This window comes from Aquarana catesbeiana, linkage group LG08 (assembly GCF_042186555.1).
Source record: "Aquarana catesbeiana isolate 2022-GZ linkage group LG08, ASM4218655v1, whole genome shotgun sequence".
NCBI classification, from domain to species: Eukaryota; Metazoa; Chordata; class Amphibia; order Anura; family Ranidae; genus Aquarana; species Aquarana catesbeiana.
Window position 1 is genome coordinate 295,826,004 of NC_133331.1, and position 25,948 is coordinate 295,851,951.

General features: G+C 46.7%; 2 protein-coding genes across 2 annotated transcripts in view; both read right to left on the reverse strand.

The window, feature by feature from the left end:
- LOC141106826 (uncharacterized) overlaps positions 1-25,948 on the reverse strand; it is a 559,651-nt gene that overhangs the window by 190,798 nt on the left and 342,905 nt on the right. The window contains exons 2-4 of the mRNA XM_073597754.1: positions 4,352-4,480; positions 3,568-3,930; positions 3,337-3,456 (exon numbers count right to left, since the gene is read on the reverse strand). Coding sequence (XP_073453855.1) covers positions 3,337-3,456; positions 3,568-3,930; positions 4,352-4,480 — 612 coding nt within the window. The remainder of the gene's footprint in view (positions 1-3,336; positions 3,457-3,567; positions 3,931-4,351; positions 4,481-25,948) is intronic.
- LOC141104883 (uncharacterized) lies at positions 813-2,385 on the reverse strand. The gene has a single exon (XM_073594671.1). It carries the CDS (start codon positions 2,355-2,357, stop codon positions 1,251-1,253), a length of 1,107 nt encoding a protein of 368 aa, XP_073450772.1. The 5' UTR covers positions 2,358-2,385; the 3' UTR covers positions 813-1,250.

Here is a 25,948-nt window from a genome sequence, read left to right on the forward strand (position 1 = left end):
TCAGGAATAATTTGCACAGTAATTTGCCCGGGTAAAGTGCATGTACATTCCTTCTCTGTGTATCGGGGTAAAAAATGAATGTTATTTGGCTATTTGCTGAGCTTTTCATATGTTTTCCATTGATTTAAAATGAAAATACCACATTTGGCCAGTAGATGGCCCTAATCCCCATACTTAGCGCCATCTAATGACCAAATGTACAATTGTCCCTTCTAAATCAATGGTTGGTATAATATTGTTGGCTTCATTAACTCACGTTCTTCGAAGTCTTCTATGCTCATAAGTGTATGATCTCAGTTATTTGTATGAAATCACGTCTGATGGAGGAAACTGAGGGGTCTATTTAAAGAATATTAGTTGAGGATTGTGACAAACATTTGCCCAGCCGTGAAAAATTCTGTCCATTTTATAATGAACACAGTGATTTCCTATAATCCTCAGCTCCATCTAGTGTTTATAATGTATTTTTTCCTGAAATACCTTCAACAGTAAAACTAGTGCAACACCACATTATGGCCACAAGATGGAGCCAATGATCATAGGAAATCATCATAAGAAATAAAATTTGGACACAATTCATCACAGTTGGGCGAATTGGAGGGATATAGGGGTGGAGGCGCCTCCACCCCTATATCCCTCCAATTCTATAATCCGGATGATGGCATTTATATTTTGTATTTACCAATGTGTAAACTGAGGCTATACTCACTTTCACAGTTGGGTGAATGTGCATCATATTTCTTCAAGGAGTTTTAAAAAACAGACCTGTAAGTGTTTGTGAAATCTTCCATCACAAAATGTACTCAGCCAAGGAGAGGTAAGGACTCTATTTTTATTTTAAAAGCCCTAGAGGGCTGCCTTTTAAGTGGTGGGGTTAACGTGTTTCGTCCTGGAAGACAATTTCAGAAAACAGACCTCTTACAAGAGAATAATAGACCTCTAAGTCTCCATACCACAAAATGTACTCAGCCAATGAGAGGTATTTTTATTTTTCTCCTGCTATCAATGGCCAACACGGTACAACACTTCATCCATGTCTTTGGTGATCTCTGATCTCCTTATCAACTGTTTCTTCCATGATGAAGATCAGCCATGGAGTATATCTGAGGTGTATATCAGGGTGTGCGTCTTCCCCACATGTCCAGCAACATTCATATACAAGACATTTCCCACACTCACTAATACACCTCGAGGGTTGTGTGGGACCCCTGATGTACAGAAAGACAGGACTTCAGGGAGGAACATTTCCCTCACTCAGGACAGGAAAGTGACTTCTTCTTTGTGTGAGATCTCTGATGTCTGGAAAGATTGGACTTATCTGAAAAACCTTTCCCGCACTCAGGACAGGAATACGGCTTCTCCCCTGTGTGAGATCTCTGATGTGTGGAAAAATGGTACTTGTTTGAAAAACATTTCCCGCACTCAGGACAGGAATACGGCTTCTCCCCCGTGTGGGATCTCTGATGTTTGTAAAGACTGGACTTCTGTGAAAAACATTTCCTGCACTCAGGACAGGAATATGGCTTCTCCCCCGTGTGAGACTTCCGATGTCTGTAAAGATTGGCCTTCAGTGAAAAACATTTTCCACACTCAGGACAGCAAAACGGCTTCTCCCCCGTGTGGGATCTCTGGTGTTTGTAAAGGGCAAACAACTGTGAAAAACATTTTCCACACTCAGGACAGGAAAACGGCTTCTCCCCCGTGTGAGTTTTCTGATGTGTGGAAAAATGGAACTTGTTAAAAAAACATTTCCCGCACTCAGGACAGGAATGCGGCTTCTCCCCCGTGTGAGACCTCTGATGTGCGTAAAGATTGCACTTATGTGAAAAACATTTTCCACACTCAGGACAGGAAAATGGCTTCTCCCCCGTGTGAGATCTCTGATGTTTGTAAAGGGTGGACTTGTGTGAAAAACATTTCCCGCACTCAGGACAGGAAAACCTCTTGTGTGTTGGTAGGACGGCACCATCCCGCACAGTCTGAGGTTCCTCAGGATGAGAGGAATACGATGGTCCGGCACCGTCCCTCACAGTCTGAGGTTCCTCAGGATAAGAGGAATACGATGGTCCGGCACCGTCCCGCACAGTCTGAGGTTCCTCAGGATAAGAGGAATACGATGGTCCGGCACCGTCCCTCACAGTCTGAGGTTCCTCAGGATAAGAGGAATACGATGGTCCATCTACACTGTGTGGTGCCGGATGGACATTTGAGGTAGTCGGGTTTTCTCCTGGACTATACTGTGTGATGTCCTCATCTTCTACTTTACAGTCTGGAGACAAAGTGAGACAATCCTCTGAGGTTTTCCTCATCTCCCGTCCATCTACTAAAATAGAAATACAAAGATTATTACTAGACATGAGCAGATTGGTTCCCCTAAACCAGGACTCCGCCCACATCAGGCAGCTTTGTCTCCGAGGATCTTACAATTCCACCCTCAAGGTAACTAGTAAATGGGTCCTCTGATCTCCTACCAGTTTATTTCTTTATTCATGGACGTTAGTCATAGGAGTGACAGTGATGAGGGGATTATAGGACGAGTGTCAGGACTATGTAGTGTACAACATAGAATATATAGTGCAGGGGTCAACAGCATGTTCCATACAAATTACCGATCGCCATAAAATCATAACCACCCACCTAATATTGAGTAGGTCCCCCTCTTGCCAAGATCCAAAACACATCCCCCAGGTGCCTAGGCACAGCAACGCCTATGCTAAACATTTCACTGCCAGCACAGAGAAGGAAGATTATGTGTGGAGGAATGTATTTAGTGTTAATGACCCACCTGTGCTGATCTCTGTAGGAGTGTCCTCCTCTATAAATGTCCCCGTTATTCCATCCTCCTCCATAGACTGCTGATCATCCCTCACATACCTCTCTTCTTCTTCTGATTTAACCTCAAATTCTATATCGATTGGATCTCCACTCTAAATCAACAGAATGAGAGAAAATATCATCTGTTAAATATAAGATTTATTATTGTGACATCACATAAGAAATCCACACATCGTCTCCATGTGTTTTATAATCCCCATCCCACCAACCTTGTAACAGTGAGAGATGGTGTGACCTTCCTGTGTGGAATCCCGGGAATACAGAGGATGGGGACATCTCTCTGGTGGATTCCTGGAGCTGGATGACTCCTCCATGGTATCCTGGTACAGATCTTTGTGTATTTTCTCCATCACCCCATCCTCATCATCCTCCTCTTTTATCTCTTCTTTAACCTCAACTTTAGAATCTCTCAGGTTTCCACACTGAAAGATAATAAAACATTTATTGTAACAAACATGCTTGCGTATAAATCAAAACTACCAATAATTGTTCCTCATCTACCTGATGATGGTGAGGGATGGTGTGACCTTCCTGTGTGGAATTCCGGGAATACAGAGGACGGGGACATCTCTCTGGTGGGTTCCCATTACTGGATCCATCTGTAGGAAACACACACACTGACTGAATACATTGTTTCTATGTGTTTATCAGATGATGGGGGATCTAGGTGGACCCTCCGTACTGCTCTCTCCTTTACAATAAAGTCTCCTCTTACCCGGTGATGTGAGGGGCGGCTGATTGTCCATCATGACGTCCTTGTAGAGATCCTTGTGTCCTTCTAAATACTCCCACTCCTCCATGGAGAAATAGACAGTGACATCCTGACACCTTATAGGAACCTGACACACACAATGATACAGTCACCATCCAGACACATCCCTTGTCTGTTACTGGATAATGTCCCAGAATTCCCAGAATCCTCCTCACCTCTCCTGTCAGCAGATGGACCATCATGGTGGTCAGTCCCAGGATCTTCTGCTCTTTGTTCCTCTCAGGTATGGGAGAAGGAGGGGGAGGCACCATGGTGGAGCACTGGGTCCTGCTCCATCCTCCTGAGATTGGCTCCCCACTAGACTTCTTCACTACAACATAATCCTACAGATCAGGAGAACGATAAACCAATATCAATCATCTGACATCATCTCAATGTCTACAATAAGAACATGGTCTACTGACCAGGCTAGACAAGAGTGATGTCATGTGACCTCCCAGAATCCTCCTCACCTCTCCGGTCAGGTCTGTGTTTTATTAATAGAGATAAGAGTGATGTCATGTGACCTCCCAGAATCCTCCTCACCTCTCCTGTCAGGTCTGTGTTTTATTAATAGAGATAAGAGTGATGTCATGTGACCTCCCAGAATCCTCCTCACCTCTCCGGTCAGGTCTGTGTTTTATTAATAGAGATAAGAGTGATGTCATGTGACCTCCCAGAATCCTCCTCACCTCTCCGGTCAGGTCTGTGTTTTATTAATAGAGATAAGAGTGATGTCATGTGACCTCCCAGAATCCCCCTCACCTCTCCGGTCAGCAGGTAGATGATCTCCAGGGTGAGGTTTAGTATCTTCTCAGTCATGTGACTCCGGTCCTCCTCCATCCTCATTGGTGCCATCATTTGATCTATACAGGTCTCCTTGTAGACGGATAACTTTGGGAAATGAATGTAAAAATTATTTGGATGGTATTGGTCACACAATAATAGGGTGTGGGGGGGTTGCTGGATATTGAAGAACTACTAATCCCATGGTAACACATTTTTGATTTGGACTGTTTGCACCGGTTAAATAGATACCAAACATGTCAATCCTTAAATTTACGTGCGCCCGTGAAATGGTGGCTAACTTCAGAACCCGATATTATATATATATATATATATATATATGTACAGTATTTATATATGCTTTAAAAGCCCCCTATATGTCATCAGTTTAGTGTTACAGCGGGGGTCTGGTGTAAAATTATCGCTTTCATTCCGGCATGTGTGGCGATATGTAACATATGTATCGCAATCGACTTTTCAGGCGTGTGTGTATGTGTATTTTTTTATTTTATTTAACTTTTTTTTCCCCATAACATAAAAAAGCCCCCCATTTTTTTGGTGATAGGTTCTCTTTAATGAGACATCCAGGGTCTAAAAGACCCACAATGTCCACCCTGAGCTTCACTGAATGTAATGCGATGCACTTCGCACTGCGTTACATTCTTTCCCGGCTTCGATGGTCGGGGAAACTGCCAATGAGGACCTGGAAGTCACGTCATATCGTTACTTCCAGATCAGCAACAAGAAGGGGAGGAGAGCGGATGTGTGTCCGCTCTCCTCCCTCCCCTATACCCGGCAGCACCTGCTATGCCAGTCCCAAGCCTGCAGATGGGCAATCGGGATCCATAGCGGAGGGCACACCTGGGTTGTGTGGAGTATGTGGGTGGCAGGACGCAATTTTTTGTCACAATGGCGGCCTGGCACCTGGGGTTTGTTGAGCCTGGATTAGTGTTTGTTACATATTAGAGGACCCGGGACTAGGGATGGACCGAACGACCCCCTGTTGGGTTCACACCAGAACTTTCGAACATTGCAAAAGTGTGGAACCGAAAAACAAACGCCATTGAAGTCTACGTATGGCACTCAAACTGGACGAATCAAAAGTGCCCATTTTGAAGGCTTATATGCAAGTAATTGGGCATACAATGGTTATGAGGGTCTGGGTACTGCCCTAGGGGACATTTATCAATGATAAAAAAGTTTGTAAGAAACATAATTTTTAAATGTGCAGTGATCTACTGATGCTTAAAGCATAAAAAATAAAAAAATCCTTTTAATATTGTGCCTGGGGGTCCCCTTAGTCTACCTGTAAAGTGGTGCATCTGTACTGTGTATAGAACCTGCTGCAGTAATAATTGCATTTGTAAAGCCAAAGTGACATTTTCCCTGCAAGCTTTTTATTTTGTAAGCAATGGCTTGGGGAGCCAGTCTGTATGATGAGGCCACAATGTAGTACACTGGGAACAAGATTAGTGATTTTTTGTATAAATTCTGGTGTTTCTTCCACAGACTTTGGATAGAAGTAACAGGTGCGGAAAAATTGGTCTTTGGGTTTCAGTGGCGCCTTCACACTGTAACCCTATACAAGTACTCTTGATGAAAGCAAGAATTGGCCTTGCTGTCAAAAATCTAAATGACATGCACCTGTCAAACAGGTGTGGAAAAATTGGTCTTTGGGAGGTAATTGTGCCCAAAAACATTCTTCCAGATGAAATCAACACCCACAGTGCTAGGCAGCCTAGAAGTCCTCCAGAGATTCCACATCACAAAAACACCTAATCAGCGAAAGTGGCATCTGGGGCTTCATAGCTGCTGGTAATCCAGGACTGATTCATTTTGATAAATGTCAGATGGTCCACGGAGTCTGTGGACAGACGCATTCTATTATCAGTAACAAAACCTTCAGCAGCACTGAATGCCCGTTCGGAAAGCACTCTGAATGCAGGGCAGCCAAGCAGCTCAATTGCATACTGGGCAAGTTCTGGACATTGGTCTATTCTCCTGATCTCATAAGCCAGTGGATCGTTGACTGGAAAACTCTCCATCTCTGTTTTTGCCCCTAGATAATCGTCCACCATGTGATGCAGACGCTGCAGATGGGATGTGGAAGCTGACAGCCCTGGGCGGCGAGGACTAAAGAAATTGTAAAATGCATCACTTAGGCAGATGCCTTCTCCACTGCTCCTCTCTTGACCAACAGAAGCCTCAAAACTATGTTTTCCACGACACTGTAACCTACCAGAGTTGGGAAAAGCGTTAGATAAACTCCTCTTTAAGGTGTCCTCAAGAGATTTCATCTTCTGCACTATCATGAGTTCTGAGATTTTCCCCTTGTAACGGTGGTCAAGGAAGGTTGCCAACCAATAGTGATGCTTCTGTTTTATGCCACATATTCTTGGGTCCATTCGCAGGCTTTGAAGTATGAGGGTGCCCATGCACCGCAAATTTGTGGAGGCATGAAAAGCAGACTCCTCAGGGTCACTGAGGATTACAGTATCTGGAACTGCCTCCTCCCAATCACGTACTACTCCCAAGGGTTCTGCGGATGGAAAACCATCTCTTACTGTTTGGCGTATGTCTTCCTCTGCTTCACTGCCTCCAAAACTGCCAAAATTCTCCTCCCTCTCCTCTTTTGTGTTCTGTGGCGTAGGAACAATGGTGTCTGCTGCAAAAAGTGGGCCTTGAGAGGAAAGAAAGTCCCCCCCTTCCTCCCGCTGCTCTGCCTCAAGTGTCCTGTCCATAATACCATGCAGAGTCTGTTCAAGCAGGAACACAACAGGGATTGTGTCACTGATGCATGCATTGTCACATGTCCTCCCCATCCTTGTGGCCTCCTCAAATAGTGACAGTGCATGCATCTTTTATGAGCAGCCATTGGTGTGGGGAAAAAAAAGTAGAGCCGCCCTGTCATTGTGCCATAATCACACAGGTACTCGTTGATGGCCCTCTGCTGCATGTGCATCCGCTGCAGCAATGCCAAAGTTGAATTCCACTTGGTGGGCATGTCACAAATCAGGCGGTTTACAGGCAGGTGGAATTCCCGCTGAATTTCAGCCAACCGAGCACTGGCTGTGTATGACCGCCTGAAATGGCTACAGACTCTTCTGGCCTGCTTTAGCAGATCTTCCTACCCTGGGTACCTGTTTAAAAAATGCTCCACCACCAAAATGAGGACATGTGCCAGGCATAGCTCGTGTCAACTTTCCTTGTCTAAGGGCAGACAGGAGGTTTGTGCCATTATCGCACACCACCATTCCTGGCTCCCGCTGATGTGGCATGAACCACCTCTGGGCCTGCCCCTGCCCCTGCAGAGCTGCTAGAATCTCTGCTCTGATGTGGTTCCCATCCCCTAGACACACCAGCTGAAGCACTGCATGGCATGTTTTAGCCTGACTCATGAAAAGCCCCTTAGGGGGGACTTGTAGTTCATAGGACAATTCAGCAGAGGAGAGCATTGAGGAGGAGGAGGAGGTAGAGCTGACAAATCCTGCATCATCACCACTAGCTGTATAGAGACGTGGCAGCACAAAACAAGCTGCAGCAATGAGCCCTGTCCTGGATCCTTCCGAGTTGCAAGCAGAGTTAGCCAGTGTGCTGTAAACAAAATATATCATCCCTGACCATGCTTGCTGGACCACGTGTCAGCAGTAATGTGGACTTTGCGGCTGACTGCCTTGCCAAACGATGCCACAACATTGCCTTTCACGTGATGGTACAGAGCTGGAATGGCCTTACGTGAAAATAAATAGTACCTGGGAACCTGTGTTACAGCACATTCTGCAAATTCGCGGAATGTGGTAGAATCCAAAGGCAGAAGTTGTAGAGCCAGCAGCTTTGACAAGCTTGCATTTCGACATTGGGCATGTGGGTGGCAGTGACTGTATTTTTTCTTTTTTGCTGCAGCAGATGGGTCAGAGAGATTGCTGCTGAGAGGCCATAAGGTATAGTGGGGGAAGACTGAGGTGAGTAAGGAGGTGGAACAGAATTGCTCCTCTTTTGTTTGTCTTTCATGTACTCTTGCCAATGGGCTGAGTGGAGGTTATACCCAAATAGCTGGTGTTCTTGCCATGCTTGAGACAAACTTTGCAAATTGCAACAGTGCGATCGACTGCACATGTGCTAAGAAAATCCCAGACAGCTGAGCTGTGGGAAGTGGGCCAGGAGATAACAGCTCCACAATGTGATGGAATAGGGTGGCTGCTCTCTACTCTTCCACGCTGTCTCGTTGGGGTTGTGCCTCACCCCCACTTTCCTTCTCTGCTCTATTTAGCACCCAAGTCACGTCAGTGACCTCATCATCATCATCATCTCCTCCATCTTCATTATCACTGGAGACAACTTGGCAAAAAGCTGCGGCTGGGGGTACATGACTGCCAATTTGTGTACCGTTGTTCTCCCCTCTCTGTAGGCTTATGTTCTTACCTTCCTCAACCTCAGAACCAACATCTAATTCAAGTAGTGGCTATGCATCGTCAAGGAGCAAGTGCCTGATGCAGTGTTCAAATAACTCAGCTGATTCCTCCATGCCAGATGCTGGGGCTATGTCAGGAATAGCTGTGGACAAGGAGGCAGAATAAGTCACTCTGGCAGCTGCAGTGCACTGCGCACTAGCCTTTGCTTGTGTGACGGAGGATGAGGATGATGATTTAGTAAGCCAGTCCACCACCTCCTCTGCATGCTGTGGCTGGATAGCATGGGCAACATCACTAAACAGAGGAAATGATGCCCTGCCTGAGGACTGACCACGTCCATCTTTGCCTGTGGGCACCTACACTGCTGGCTCCCTCACAGTGTCATGGGAACGTCTGCCTCTCCTTGTTGTCCTCCCAGACATGATGGGGGGGGCGCTTATTTACAAAATGTAATAAAGATGTGAAAATGTGTACGTGGATGCACTTTAATCAATGGAAAGTGGTGTTTTGTGCACTTTAACCTGAGTACTCACTACACAGACACACTCCACACTATAATATACTGCAGTAAATCTACAGTAAGGCACTGCAATATACTGCGTCAAATGTGCAGTAACGCACAGAAATATACCGTGTTAAACGTGCACTAATGCACTGAAATATACGGCGGTAAACTTGCATTAACACACTGAAATATACTGCGTTAAACGGCATGTAGCACACTGAAATATACAGCGTTAAACTTGCAGTAACCCAATTAAATAAACTGCGTTAAATGGCTAGTAACGCACTGAAACATACGGTGTTAAATTTGTAATAACGCAATGATATATACTGCACAATGAAATATACTGCGTTAAACGGCACATAATGCACTGAAATATACAACTTTAAACTTGCAGTAACGTACTGAAATATACTTAAATGGCACATAACGTACAGAAATATACTGCGTTAAATGGCACGTAACATACAGAAATAAACAGCATTAAATTTGCAGTAACGCACTGAAATATATGGTGTTAAACCTGCATAACGCTCCTAAATATACGGCGTTAAACTTGCAGTAACACACTGAAATATACAGCGGTAAACTTGCAGTAATGCACAGAAATATACTAGATTAAATGGCATGTAACGCACTGAAATATACAGCGTTAAATGGCACATAACACACTGAAATATACTGCAGTGAACCTGCCCTGACAAAATAAACTGATACTAATGTAAAAATACACTCACACTGACTGAACTATCACAAGATTCACATTAAACTGATATTCTACACTGACAATAGAATCAGAATAGCACACTAACTGTCTAGTAGCACTGAACAGAGCCTTCTTCTATCTCTCTCCATGCTGATATCACACTAGAAATGGCCACTATTGAAAGAATTCTTTTATAGTGTGGGGCGGGACTAAGCAACAGGCCATGATTGGATAGAGTCATCATGACAGTGTCCAATCATGGCTCTGACAGTGCTCAGTGCCCTGATTGGGCAAAGCATTTATTGCTTCAACCAATCAGGGATTCCAATGCACTGTGTGGCTGCACAGTGCATTGTGGTCTTTGGCGGGCCGAACAAACGTTAAAACTCCCCAATAATTCGGGTGATCATCGAACGGGCGACCAGCCAATGTTCGCCCGAACTCATGCTCGGGCTGAATCGTTCACCCATCCCTACCCGGGACCCTCTTGGTCTGTCAAATCAACTCACTTTTTTTATGTTGGGTTTGTTTGGTTTCTGAACTGGATTCGATTAGTATTAGATCTGCAGACAAGGAAAGATAAATATGATCTGTTTGCAGTGCTGTGAGGTATTGATGTCCAGGAAGGGGAACTTCCTACACAAATGGACTCAGCTCTAGGTAGGTCTGCTATATGATCTCTCACGGTATCCTTGTAACCACAGGTGCAATGATCAGCTCCTTACCTGAAGACTAGGATGCACAAAAATTCCAAATTGAAATTTTATAGAGTTTTTGTGCATCCTAACTTGCTGAATTTTGGCCGCAGTAGCCGGCTAATCAGGATAATTGTCAGAACTCTGGCTGCAAGGCTCCAATCTCCGACAGCCTGCTGACTGACAGGAGTGATGTCACTCTCTGCAGTAAGAGAAGGGATTTGATTGGATAGCAGGAGGGTGCTGCTGGTGGAGTAGAGAGCTGTGTGGGAGGAGTCTTTTTTCTTCCCTCCAATGGCAGCCCAGTGTGGATAGGAGGACAGCAGGGGGAGGGGTTTGTTCTCTTGGTTGCCAAGTATTCTCTAGTATTCAGGATATTGTACAGGGTGGTGGTGGGTTCCTGGGTCTCAGAATTCCAGCACCGGGCACTGCCAGACCCTGTGTCATGGGAAGGTATTGGACTGTCTCCCTGTATGTATAGCACTGACCCCTGACCATTCGAGTGCCCAACAAGGAGTTAAAGCGGTGTTCCGCCCAAAAAAAAAAAATTAAAAGCCAGCAGCTACACATACTGCAGCTGCTGGCTTTTAACAATAGGACACTTACCTGTCCTGGAGTCCAGCAATGTCGGCACCGCAGCTGATGTTTCCATCAGCTGTTGGGTGCTGCCGCCGCCATTGCCGGTAAGGGTACCCAGCAGTGTGGCCTTATGGCTTCACACAGGGAACCCTACTGTTGTGATGGATAAACCACTATACTCTTTTGCGCTTTTAAGCGCCCTTTCAGCTTCTCAGTATAATCCATCTTTAACCACATGCCGACCGGGCCATAGCCGAAAGACGGCCACAGCGCGGTCGGCTTATCCTGGGAGGACGTCCATGGACGTCCTCCCAGAATACTGCTCTCGCGCGCCCCCTGGGGCGCGCACCCGAGAACTTCCGTGACCGCCGGGTCCAGAGGACCCGGCGCATCACGGATCACGGTGAACGGCCGCTAATCGCGGCCGTTTACCATGTGATCGCTCCGTCAAATGACGGAGCGATCACATGTAAACAAACCGGCGTCATGTCATGACGCCGGTTCCTCCCTCCCCTCTGTGTACCGATCGGTACAGAGGGGGAGGAGCGGGGGAGGGATCGGATGGTAGCAGCGTTGTGGGCTGCATCTGTAGTGCCCACAACGCTGCTCTGTGACAAATACAGTCACATCCAGCCATCCATCCCTCCATGCTCAGCCATCCCTCCATACTATAATACCCCACAATACTCTGCACTACTCTGCAACACCCCACAATGCTCTGCAATACTCTGCACTACTCCCCAATACCCCGCACTACTCTGCAACACCCCACAATACCCCGCAATACCCCACAATAACCAGCAATACCCCACAATACTCCGCAACACCCCACAATACCCCACAATACTCCGCAACACCCCACAATACTCCGCAACACCCCACAATACCCCGCAATACTCCGCAACACCCCACAATACCCCACAATACTCCGCAACACCCCACAATACCCCACAATACTCCGCAACACCCCACAATACTCCGCAACACCCCACAATACCCCGCAATACTCCGCAACACCCCACAATACCCCACAATACTCCGCAACACCCCACAATACCCCACAATACTCCGCAACACCCCACAATACCCCGCAATACTCCGCAACACCCCACAATACCCCGCAATACTCCGCAACACCCCACAATACCCCGCAACACCCCACAATACCCCGCAATACCCCACAATACTCCGCAACACTCCACAATACCCCGCAATACCCCGCAATACCCCACAATACTCCGCAACACCCCACAATACTCCACAACACCCCACAATACCCCACACTACTCTGCAACACCCCACACTACTCTGCAATACCCCGCAACACCCCACAATACTCCGCAACACCCCACAATACTCCGCAACACCCCACAATACCCCGCAACACCCCACAATACCCCGCAATACTCTGCACTACTCCGCAACACCCTGCAATACTCTGTACTACTCCGCAACACCCCGCAATACTCTGTACTACTCCGCAACACCCCGCAATACTCTGTACTACTCTGCAACACCCTGCAATACTCTGCAACACCCCGCAATACCCAGCCATACCCAGTCATACTCGGTGATACCCTGCCATGCGCAGCCATGCTCAGCCATGCTCGGCCATATTCGGCTGTACTCGGCCTCTGTATGTGACCAGGCTGTGGAAGTCTCACACATGTGGTATCGCCGTACTCAGGGGGAGTAGGTGAATCTATTTCGGGGTGTCATTTTTGGTATGTACATGTTATGTGTTCGAAATATTGTATAAATGGACAACTTTGTGTTAAAAAAAAAAAATGTGTTTTAACCACTTCCCGCCCACCGGCCATCATACGACGTCCTTGACTTTGTGTGGGGATATCTGAATGATGGGTGCAGCTACAGGCATCATTCAGATATCAGCTTTTTCAGCCGGCGATTCCCTACACCATAAGAATGATCATAGCGGCTATTCCACTGCTTGATCGTTCTCATGGGAGGCGAGAGGGGACCTCCCCCCCTTCCCGCCGCCCTCCAGTGCTTCTACCGTCTCACCACTACGATCGAAGCCAGGATCGTTTTTTTTTTGGTTTTTTTTTTTTTTTTTATTTCAGGCTTCCCAGCCTAGAGGTGAGATGTGGGGTCTTATTGACCCCATATCTCACTGTAAAGAGGACCTGTCATGCCATATTCCTATTACAAGGGATGTTTACATTCCTTGTAATAGGAATAAAAGTGATCAAATTTTTTTTTTTTTTTTAAAAAGTGTCAAACTAAAATAAATAAAGTAAAACGAACAATAAAAAAAAAAAAAATTTTTTTAAAGTGCCCCTGTCCGTGTGCTCGCATGCAGAAGCGAATGCACACGTAAGTCCCGCCCACATATGAAAACGGTGTTCAAACCACACATGTGAGGTATCGGTGCGAACGTTAGAGTGAGAGAAATCATTTTGGCCCTAGACCTCCTCTGTAACTCAAAACATGTAACCAGTAAAAAATGTTAAAGCGTCGCCTATGGGGATTTTTAAGTAGCGAAGTTTGGCGCTATTCCACGAGCGTGTGCAATTTTGAAGAATGACATGTTAGGTATCTATTTACTCGGCGTAACTTCATCTTTCACATTATGCAAAAACATTGGGCCAACTTTACTGTTTTTGTTTTTTTTTAAAGCACAAAACTGTGTTTTCCCCCAAAAAAAGCGTTCAAAAAATTGCTGCGCAAATACCGTGCAAGATAAAAAGTTGCAACAACCACCATTGTATTCTCTAGGGTCTTTGCTAAAAAAAACATATATAATGTTTTGGGGTTCTATGTAATTTTCTAGCAAATAAATGATGATTTTTACATTTAGGAGAGAAATGTCAGAATTGGCCTGGGTGCTCCAGAACGCCTGGAGGTGCTCCGTGCATGTTGGGCCTCTGTATGTGGCCACGCTGTGTAAAAGTCTCACACATGTAGTATTGCCATACTCGGGAGTAATAGCAGAATGTGTTTTGGGGTGTAATTTGTGGTATGCATATGCGGTGTGTGAGATATAACATGCTAATATGACATTTTTGTGGAAAAAAAAAAAAAGAAAAAAAAAATCTTGATTTTGCAAAGAATCGTGGGAAAAATTGCCAACTTCAAAAAACTCACCCTGCCTCTTACTAAATACCTTGGAATGTCTTCTTTCCAAAAAGGGGTCATTTGGGGGGTATTTGTACTTTTCTGGCATGTTAGGGTCTCAAGAATATAGATAGTCCGTCAGTAATTTAGGTATGATCAATTTTCAGATATTGGCACCATAGCTTTTGGACTCTATAACTTTCACAAAGACCAAATAATTTACACCGATTTGTACTTATTTTTACCAAAGATATGTAGCAGTATAAATTGTGGCCAAAATTTACGAAGAAAAATTACTAAATTTGCTAAATTTTATAATGGAAACAAAGAAAATTTCATTTTTTAACCGAATTTTCAGTCTTTTTTCTTTTATAGCGCAAAAAATAAAGAACCCAGCGGTGATTAAATACCACCAAAAGAAAGCTCTATTTGTGTGAAAAAAAGGACAAAAATTTCATATGGGTACAGTGTTGCATGACTGAGTAATTGTCATTCAAAATGTGAGAGCACCGAAAGCTGAAAATTGGTCTGGTTAGGAAGGGGGTTTAAGTGCCCAGTTGTCAAGTGGTTAAACAACCCGTGTCTCCTGCATTTCCCCAATAAACAGACATAGTCACCGTTCTGATGTTCTTAGCTCCATCGCTCAAACCCACTGACCTGAACCTCTGAGCACATTTTATTCATATAGCCTCATGGTTTCACAATCAACCAATCAAGCACAGGCATTCCCTCAAACAGGAGGGGTTATACAACAACCAATGAACAATGACTAGGGGAGTATTATGGGCGTGTCTGGGCGGGGGGGGGGGGCAGCGTGTACGATTTCCTGCCCCCTGTCTCTGTAAGCTAAAATAGCTAGACAAAGGAAGCCGCATGGCTTGAATTCATGAACGCTGTCCGACCATAACGCACCCAAAGACTCCCGTTTTTACCATTTGGCGTGAATCCTTATTCTGCGTTGTTCAGAGAACAAAGCATACCCGGATTATACTACCGTCCAGTGTGGATGGGAGATTATCTGCAGGTGCATGCCACGGCACCCCCCCCCCAAATGTGTTGATCAGGCACACAGGGGTGACACGAGCCTACATCCGCTAAACCGATAATGTCTTTGCAGAGCAAACGCATCTCCCCAGGCGATCGTTCTGTGCATCGCACAGGGACCCTTAGCTGGCGGACATATCCCCACTCTGCAAAAACTTCTCTACATCCCCAAGGAGCTTTTCACTACCAATAAGATCTCAACCAGCGTCAGTCTCCCCCAGTCAGCACTTTAGAGCGGGCTGCAGGAGAACTAACCCTGGGAGACACTATGACAATACATATTAAATACATCTTCATACAATTTCCACAACACTGCGCATGCGCGAGGCCCTGCTCCTCTCTCCTACTGGCCCGGCGACAGGTAAAGGAGGAGGGAGCCCTGTGGTGATGTCAAGGGCCGTGGCCCGGACTCCAAGAAGACAGGTATCATGTGTCCCCCCCCCCAAAAGGTGCCAATTGTGGCACCGGAGGGGGAGAGGAGACAAATGAGTGGAAGTTCCACTTTTGGGTGTAACTCTGCTTTAAGGACTGCCCTTCTTCATTCCGATTGGTATCATGAAAAATTTTCATTTGACCAGTGAGATGGTAAGAAGGTGAAGGTCGCCTCCATTTCCTGGCAGGAGTTCTGTAAGGAGGTCTGAAAAGTAAGTGCAGGTGGGAGGATCATCATAGACCAAGAGCCCCATTCCCTACTTAGAGTCCCCCTGACCCTACAGCCTCCTCTTCCCTCAGAGCCCTGATGCCTGCCAACCCTATGAAGGGCCCAGAGCCATTCAACTCCACTACCCCCTCAGGGGCCCCGAAGACCTCTAGCCTCAGTACCCCCTAAGATGTTGCTCAGCTCCACTACTTCTCAGACCCCTCAGTATTTTCCTCTCCCTGGCACCAATGATGGAACATATTCTTCATGGCAGGCTGGAGAATGTTTTCTTCCTCCTGACCAGCAATGTAAGGGGCTCTATGCTCCATACTCCTGACCCCGGCACCCCATCATTGTGTTGGCTGCATAGTGTAATGATTGCCCATTGGCTGCCTGTGTAGTGTAATAACTGCCCTTTGTAGGCCATGTATGGTCAGGATGGTCATCGTCTTGTCTATTTCTTGTCAGTGATGTTTGTTTAGAGGAACATATTACTAGAATTTATCTCCAAAATGAAGAGAATGTTCCGGCCCCGTAAGTGGGGGAATGTTCTGCCCCTGAAGGGGTTAATCTAGGTTTCCACACTATATATGTGTGTATCATCATCTGCTGGAGATAAAAGACGTCACAGTGACTATGGAGGAAGAGGACGGACATGACGGGGGGTTACTGGGTGTAAATAGAAAATAAGATCTTATTACCTCTTCCAACAATGTCTTCTCTCTACTTCCTCCCGACTCACCTCTCACCCAGAACTTCCTGTCTGTATCTGACATCACTTCCTGTTTGTTCCTGACATCACTTCCTATCTTCCATAGAGACTTCCTGTCTGGGTAGAAGTGAGATCACCACCTTGTGGAGCTCAGAGGAACTGTAGCCCCCGAGAAACGTCTTGTAGTGTGAACAAGGTTTTATGCTGTGTGTGTATGTACTGTATATCCTTATAGATGGGGTCATCTCCACTCCCACCAAGGGGGACATATATGTAAATAAATTTATATGGACATTATTAATTGGCAATTTAATTTTAGAGTGAGTTCTAACCACAAAGTATGATGGCCAGAATAGGTAACATCTTTTATTCAGCGGGAGAAGATGCTCTCTGTATTATCATTCAGGGAATGTTTAGAACTCAATGAATGTCACATTTGTCGTCCGACTGCCAGGATTCTTTTCTTCACACATCACCTCTCTATTATAGCATTTTAAAATAATAATCCAATGTGTGTCCTCATGGAAATCTGGTGACCATTGTAGGGGAGCTTACTTTTTTTCTAGCAACTTCATTACAGTGGGAGGAAGACAAATGGAGGGTAACATGGTATCCTCAGGAAGGTGAAAGGTGGTCTATGGAAGGAAGGATGGGCTGTAAATCAACCATGTCCTTGAGAAGAGTAAGAAAAGGTGATTGGCCACCAACTGTCTAATCTGAGACAATAGTAACAAGGAAGACTGCCTTCTGTGCTGGGGTCATAGAAGGGACCTTGGGCAATGGTTTGAAGGAAGGATACTGAAGTGTTGATAACACAGAGAGCCACGGGAGGCTTAATAAAAGGAACCATGTAACTGATGCCATTGTTGTGACCCAAGTAAGGGTTGCCAAGCATCCTTGAAATATTGCAGGGGCCAACAGCTGGCCCTCAATGTTGTTAAGTGGCAGACACTGATCAATGCCACATTACGTTCGGACAATGTAACTGACACCCTGAATAAAGCTGTGACTCAGAAAGTGGGTTGTAGGACACGATCTTTGGAGTGGGATGTAAAGCAATCAAAAAGTCCTTAAGAAGAATAAGAAAAGCTGAATGTCCGGCAACTCGGATACACGTCTACAGGTTGAGACCATGACAAGAAAGGCTTCCTTCTGGGCTAGGGTCATAGGGCTCCATTCACAAAGTGATATCTTACGGTATCCGAGTATGGGGTTGTCATCGTGATTGACGATGGATCTACACCCGAGGACTTTTCCTTAATTTTTTTTGTTTTTTTAATAAAGGACTCAAAAACTGCCTCCTGTGTTTTTTTGGTGAAAGAGGTGTACCATTTACCCCATGCTCATTCAAATAGGGGGGGGGGCTGGCATCCAGATTCTGATAAGCCCCCCACCCATACACCCCCACAACCACTGGCCAGGTTGTGGGGAAGAGGCCCTTGTCCCCATCAACATGGGGAAAGGGTGCTTTGGGGGGCAGAGCCCAACCTGCCCCAAAGCACCCCCCCTGTGTTGAGGGCATGTGGCCTGGTATGGTACAGGAGGGGCGCTCCCTCATCCCCCCCCTTTCCTGTCCTGCCGGGCTGCATGCTCAGATAAGGGTCTGGTATGGATTGGGTGGGCCTCATGCCATTTTTTTTTCTTTTTCATCGCCAGCAAATCTTTTTCTTTACAGTCAGCGGGGGAATCCCTCTGCCAGCTGATGGCTCATTGGTTTTTAAGGACGCGGTGGCCACCCGTTCCTTAACAACTATTGTTTACTGGTTGTTAGGGATGCCAGCGGCTACTGATTCCTTCAATATCACATGCCGAGACCACTACTTATTTGCCACATGCATTTTTTTTCCTCTTGTGAATTGACTTTTACTCCTGTTTTTGCAGTATTTACCGAGCGTTTTTGCTTTTTGTGGTAAATACCGCATAAAGCAATAGTGAATTGACATTTTCAGGATCGCATGTCGTATTTGGGAAAACACCTAAATACCGCGTGAGATCTGCTTCTGTGAATGGAGCCCACTGAAAGAATGTCACATATTGTTATTTTTTTTTTTTTTTTTTTGCATGCTAGTCTCATAGCAAAAGTGAATAGGTTATCAGAGTTACGAAAATTCTTGTAAGTATTGACTATAGTAATCCTTCATTTCCGTGCATCCAAGTCTTGGTCTACAGAAGAATACTGTACTAATCAAACGAAAGTCACTTGTTCTGTTATCTTCCGAGAAAAAAATGTTGTGCTTGTCCCTTCAAATAATTTAGCATGAACTGTCATGATTGGCACTCGAAAGGTGTGAACTGCCGGCAATGGTATATTTTGGTTTTGTGCTGCCCTAGGCCCAACTAAACTCATGCACTCCCTATTTAAAATATGGGCCACCCCTTCCTGTCAAGGCCACACCCCTTCTGTTTAAGACCTGCCCTATCTGTAAACCACACCCCTTCCTATTCAGGCTCCACCTTTTCCTTTCAGAGCTCCACCTCTTCCACTCTGTACATTAAAAGTGGGTACCAAGTGGCCTCATCAGTCAGTGGCCATCAGTGCAGCCTATTAGTGCCCATCAGTGCCACCTATCAGTGCTCATCAGTACAGCCTTATCAGTGCCCATCAGTGCAGCCTCATCAGGGGCAACCGGTGCAGCCTATTAGTGCCCATCAGTGTCCAACAGTGCAGCTCATCAGTGGCCATCAGTGCGGCCTCATCAGGGGCAACTAGTGCAGCCAATTAGTGCCGCCTATCAGTGCTCATCAGTACAGCCTTATCAGTGCAGACTCATCAGTACAGCCTTATTAGTGCCCATCAGTGCAGCCTCATCAGGGGCAACCAGTGCAGCCTATCAGTGCCCATGAGTACAGCCTTATCAGTGCCCATCAGAGCATCCTTATTAGTGCCCATCAGTGTGGCCTCATCAGGGGCAACAAGTGCAGCCTAATAGTGGTCATAAGTGCTCATATCAGTGCAGCCTATCAGTGCCCATATCAGTGCAGCTCATCAGTGCCCATATCAGCGCAGCTCATCAGTGCCCATATCAGCGCAGCTCATCACTGCCCATATCAGTGCAGCTCATCTGTGCAGCCTATCAGTGCCCATATCGATGCAGCTCATCAGTGCCCATATCGGTGCAGCTCAGCTCATCAGTGCCCATATCGGTGCAGCTCATCAGTGCCCATATCGGTGCAGCTCGTCAGTGCCCATATCGGTGCAGCTCGTCAGTGCCCATATCGGTGCAGCTCATCAGTCCACATATTATTGCAGCCTATCAGTGCCCATAACAGTGCAGCCTATCAGTGCCCATATCAGTGCAGCTCATCAATGGCCATCAGTATAATAACTTTAACATTGAGCACTTGACACACATTAGTAATAGTAACATAACCTGTCCTGGCCACTGGCTGGGGATTCCCCTCGTGCTCCTCTCTCTCTCTCTCCTCCTCCTATCGCCCCGGGCCGGGGAGAAGATTCAGTGAAGAAGCCATACGGAGAGTGGGCGGAGCATTGAGCTCCACCAGTCAGATTACATTTAGCCGGCCTGGCCAATCATTGGCTGCCAATGGGGGTGCCAGTCATCGTCGCTGCCGCCCCACCCCCTCCCCGCCCACCAAGCACGCTCCAAATACTGCCCACAATATTTACAAGTGCCGCGCTGCAGCAAGACGGCCGCTGGGGCTGTGTTTGATGGGCACAGTGGCTGCATTTGATGGGCACAGTGGCTGCATTTGATGGGCACAGTGGCTGCATTTGATGGGCACAGTGGCTGCATTTGATGGGCACAGTGGCTGCATTTGATGGTGCTGTGAGGCTGCAATTGATGGGGTTTTTTTTCCAGAATTTTTCAGTTTTTTTTGCGCCCCTCCAAAAATTTTGAACACCAGCCGCCACTGGATGGGATCATCATTGTGCCGCTTCTCCTTACTTGTTGAATGGCAGGCTGAGGGCATGTACATTCCAGTGTGGGCTTTGAGGAAGGCCGTTGAATGAGGCTGCCTGTCGTTCAAACTGGAGGGCTTGTTTTATTTTTAATGGGCTTTTTTTATTTATCTTGCTGCAGTTCTGTTTTCAAAATGAACGTCAAGCAAACAGCTATTCACACACATATGTGAAATGTTTCATATACCAAAAGATCTGTAATTCTGTGCACCCATTTTTGTGATTCATTTTCCTCTGCCAGACAGTACAGCCAGAATGGTGCACCACCTTCTCTATTACAGTTAACTAATACAGCAGTGTTATCTACCCTCTCCCTAAACCTGCTGGTAATGAAGAAGCATTACACTGATAAGTTATCAATCATGCTCATTCTTATGTTTTCCCCTATCAGCATCCTGTATCATTGTTCGCGCAGTCTCTGAACATCTCCTGTATCATGTCCGCGCAGTCTCTGACCATCTCCTGTATCATGTCCGCGCAGTCTCTGACCATCTTCTGTATCATTGTCCGCACACAGTCTCTGACCATCTCCTGTATCATGTCCGCGCAGTCTCTGACCATCTCCTGTATCATTGTCCGCACACAGTCTCTGACCGTCTCCTATATCATTGTCCGCACACAGTCTCTGACCGTCTCCTGTATCATTGTCCGCACACAGTCTCTGACCTTCTCCTGTATCATTGTCCGCACAGTCTCTGAGCATCTCCTGTATCATTGTCCACACACAGTCTCTGACCATCTCCTGTATCATTGTCCACACACAGTCTCTGACCATCTCCTGTATCATTGTCCGCACACAGTCTCTGACCGTCTCCTGTATCATTGTCCGCACACAGTCTCTGACCATCTCCTGTATCATTGTCCGCACACAGTCTCTGACCGTCTCCTGTATCATTGTCCGCACACAGTCTCTGACCTTCTCCTGTATCATTGTCCACACAGTCTCTGAGCATCTCCTGTATCATTGTCCACACACAGTCTCTGACCATCTCCTGTATCATTGTCCGCACACAGTCTCTGACCATCTCCTGTATCATTGTCCGCACACAGTCTCTGACCATCTCCTGTATCATTGTCCGCACTGTCTCTGACCATCGCCTGTATCATTGTCCGCACACAATCTCTGACCATCTCCTGTATCATTGTCCACACACAGTCTCTGACCATCTCCTGTATCATTGTCCGCACACAGTCTCTGACCATCTCCTGTAACATTGTCCGCACACAGTCTCTGACCATCGCCTGTATCATTGTCCGCACTGTCTCTGACCATCGCCTGTATCATTGTCCGCACACAGTCTCTGACCATCTCCTGTATCATTGTCCACACACAGTCTCTGACCATCTCCTGTATCATTGTCCGCACACAGTCTCTGACCGTCTCCTGTATCATTGTCCGCACACAGTCTCTGACCATCTCCTGTATCGTTGTCCGCACACAGTCTCTGACCGTCTCCTGTATCATTGTCCGCACACAGTCTCTGACCTTCTCCTGTATCATTGTCCGCACAGTCTCTGAGCATCTCCTGTATCATTGTCCACACACAGTCTCTGACCATCTCCTGTAACATTGTCCGCACACAGTCTCTGACCATCGCCTGTATCATTGTCCGCACTGTCTCTGACCATCGCCTGTATCATTGTCCGCACACAGTCTCTGACCATCTCCTGTATCATTGTCCACACACAGTCTCTGACCATCTCCTGTATCATTGTCCGCACACAGTCTCTGACCATCTCCTGTAACATTGTCCGCACACAGTCTCTGACCATCGCCTGTATCATTGTCCGCACTGTCTCTGACCATCACCTGTATCATTGTCTGCACACAGTCTCTGACCATCTCCTGTATCATTGTCCGCACTGTCTCTGACCATCGCCTGTATCATTGTCCGCACACAGTCTCTGACCATCTCCTGTATCATTGTCCACACACAGTCTCTGACCATCGCCTGTATCATTGTCTGCACACAGTCTCTGACCATTTCCTGTATCATTGTCCACACACAGTCTCTGAGCATCTCCTGTATCATTGTCCGCACACAGTCTCTGACCGTCTCCTGTATCATTGTCCGCACACAGTCTCTGACCGTCTCCTGTATCATTGTCCGCACACAGTCTCTGACCGTCTCCTGTATCATTGTCCGCACACAGTCTCTGACCGTCTCCTGTATCATTGTCTACACACAGTCTCTGAGCATCTCCTGTATCATTGTCCACACACAGTCTCTGACCGTCTCCTGCATCATTGTCCGCACACAGTCTCTGACCATCTCCTGTATCATTGTCCGCACATAGTCTCTGACCGTCTCCTGTATCATTGTCTGCTCACAGTCTCTGACCATCTCCTGTATCATTGTCCGCACACAGTCTCTGACCATCTCCTGTATCATTGTCTGCACACAGTCTCTGAGCATCTCCTGTATCATTGTCTGCACACAGTCTCTGACCATCTCCTGTATCATTGTCCACACACAGTCTCTGACCGTCTCCTGTATCATTGTCCGCACACAGTCTCTGACCGTCTCCTGTATCATTGTCCGCACACAGTCTCTGAGCATCTCCTGTATCATTGTCCGCACACAGTCTCTGACCCTCTCCTGTATCATTGTCCGCACACAGTCTCTGACCAACTCCTGTATCATTGTCCGCACACAGTCTCTGACCATCTCCTGTATCATTGTCTGCACACAGTCTCTGACCATCTCCTGTATCATTGTCTGCACACAGTCTCTGACCATCTCCTGTATCATTGTCCGCACACAGTCTCTGACTGTCTCCTGTATCATTGTCTGCACACAGTCTCTGACCATCTCCTGTATCATTGTCCGCACTGTCTTTGACCATCGCCTGTATCATTGTCCGCACACAGTCTCTGACCATCTCCTGTATCATTGTCCGCACACAGTCTCTGACCATCTCCTGTAACATTGTCCGCACACAGTCTCTGACCATCGCCTGTATCATTGTCCGCACTGTCTCTGACCATCACCTGTATCATTGTCTGCACACAGTCTCTGACCATCTCCTGTATCATTGTCCGCACTGTCTCTGACCATCGTCTGTATCATTGTCCGCACACAGTCTCTGACCATCTCCTGTATCATTGTCCACACACAGTCTCTGACCATCGCCTGTATCATTGTCTGCACACAGTCTCTGACCATTTCCTGTATCATTGTCCACACACAGTCTCTGACCATCTCCTGTATCATTGTCTGCACACAGTCTCTGACCATCTCCTGTATCATTGTCCGCACACAGTCTCTGAGCATCTCCTGTATCATTGTCTGCACACAGTCTCTGACCATCTCCTGTATCATTGTCCACACACAGTCTCTGACCGTCTCCTGTATCATTGTCCGCACACAGTCTCTGACCGTCTCCTGTATCATTGTCCGCACACAGTCTCTGAGCATCTCCTGTATCATTGTCTGCACACAGTCTCTGACCCTCTCCTGTATCATTGTCCGCACACAGTCTCTGACCAACTCCTGTATCATTGTCCGCACACAGTCTCTGACCATCTCCTGTATCATTGTCCGCACACAGTCTCTGACCATCTCCTGTATCATTGTCCGCACACAGTCTCTGACCATCTCCTGTATCATTGTCCGCACTGTCTCTGACCATCGCCTGTATCATTGTCCGCACAGTCTCTGACCATCTCCTGTATCATTGTCCACACACAGTCTCTGACCATCTCCTGTATCATTGTCCGCACACAGTCTCTGACCATCTCCTGTAACATTGTCCGCACACAGTCTCTGACCATCGCCTGTATCATTGTCCGCACTGTCTCTGACCATCGCCTGTATCATTGTCCGCACACAGTCTCTGACCATCTCCTGTATCATTGTCCACACACAGTCTCTGACCATCTCCTGTATCATTGTCCGCACACAGTCTCTGACCATCTCCTGTAACATTGTCCGCACACAGTCTCTGACCATCGCCTGTATCATTGTCCGCACTGTCTCTGACCATCACCTGTATCATTGTCTGCACACAGTCTCTGACCATCTCCTGTATCATTGTCCGCACTGTCTCTGACCATCGCCTGTATCATTGTCCGCACACAGTCTCTGACCATCTCGTGTATCATTGTCCACACACAGTCTCTGACCATCTCCAGTATCATTGTCCGCACACAGTCTCTGACCATCTCCTGTATCATTGTCCGCACACAGTCTCTGACCATCGCCTGTATCATTGTCTGCACACAGTCTCTGACCATTTCCTGTATCATTGTCCACACACAGTCTCTGAGCATCTCCTGTATCATTGTCCGCACACAGTCTCTGACCGTCTCCTGTATCATTGTCCGCACACACAGTCTCTGACCGTCTCCTGTATCATTGTCCGCACACAGTCTCTGACCGTCTCCTGTATCATTGTCCACACACAGTCTCTGAGCATCTCCTGTATCATTGTCCACACACAGTCTCTGAGCATCTCCTGTATCATTGTCCACACACAGTCTCTGACCGTCTCCTGTATCATTGTCTGCACACAGTCTCTGACCGTCTCCTGTATCATTGTCTGCACACAGTCTCTGAGCATCTCCTGTATCATTGTCCGCACACAGTCTCTGACCATCTCCTTTATCATTGTCCGCACACAGTCTCTGAGCATTTCCTGTATCATTGTCCGCACACAGTCTCTGACCATCTCCTGTATCATTGTCCGCACACAGTCTCTGACCATCTCCTTTATCATTGTCCGCACACAGTCTCTGAGCATTTCCTGTATCATTGTCTGCACACAGTCTCTGACCATCTCCTGTATCATTGTCCGCACACAGTCTCTGACCATCTCCTGTATCATTGTCCGCACACAGTCTCTGACCATCTCCTGTATCATTGTTCGCACACAGTCTCTGACCGTCTCCTGTATCATTGTCTGCACACAGTCTCTGACCATCTTCTGTATCATTGTCCGCACACAGTCTCTGACCATCTCCTGTATCATTGTCTGCACACAGTCTCTGACCATCTCCTGTATCATTGTCCGCACACAGTCTCTGACCATCTCCTGTATCATTGTCTGCACACAGTCTCTGACCATCTCCTGTATCATTGTCCGCACACAGTCTCTGACCATCTCCTGTATCATTGTCCGCACACAGTCTCTGACCGTCTCCTGTATCATTGTCTCTATTCCTCTTCTTTCCAAAACCAGCCCCCCCCCTTTTCCTGTGCCCTTTGGAACGCACGCTCTGTCTGTAACAAACTCACCGCCCTCCACGACCTCTTTATCACAAATTCCTTTAACCTACTTGCC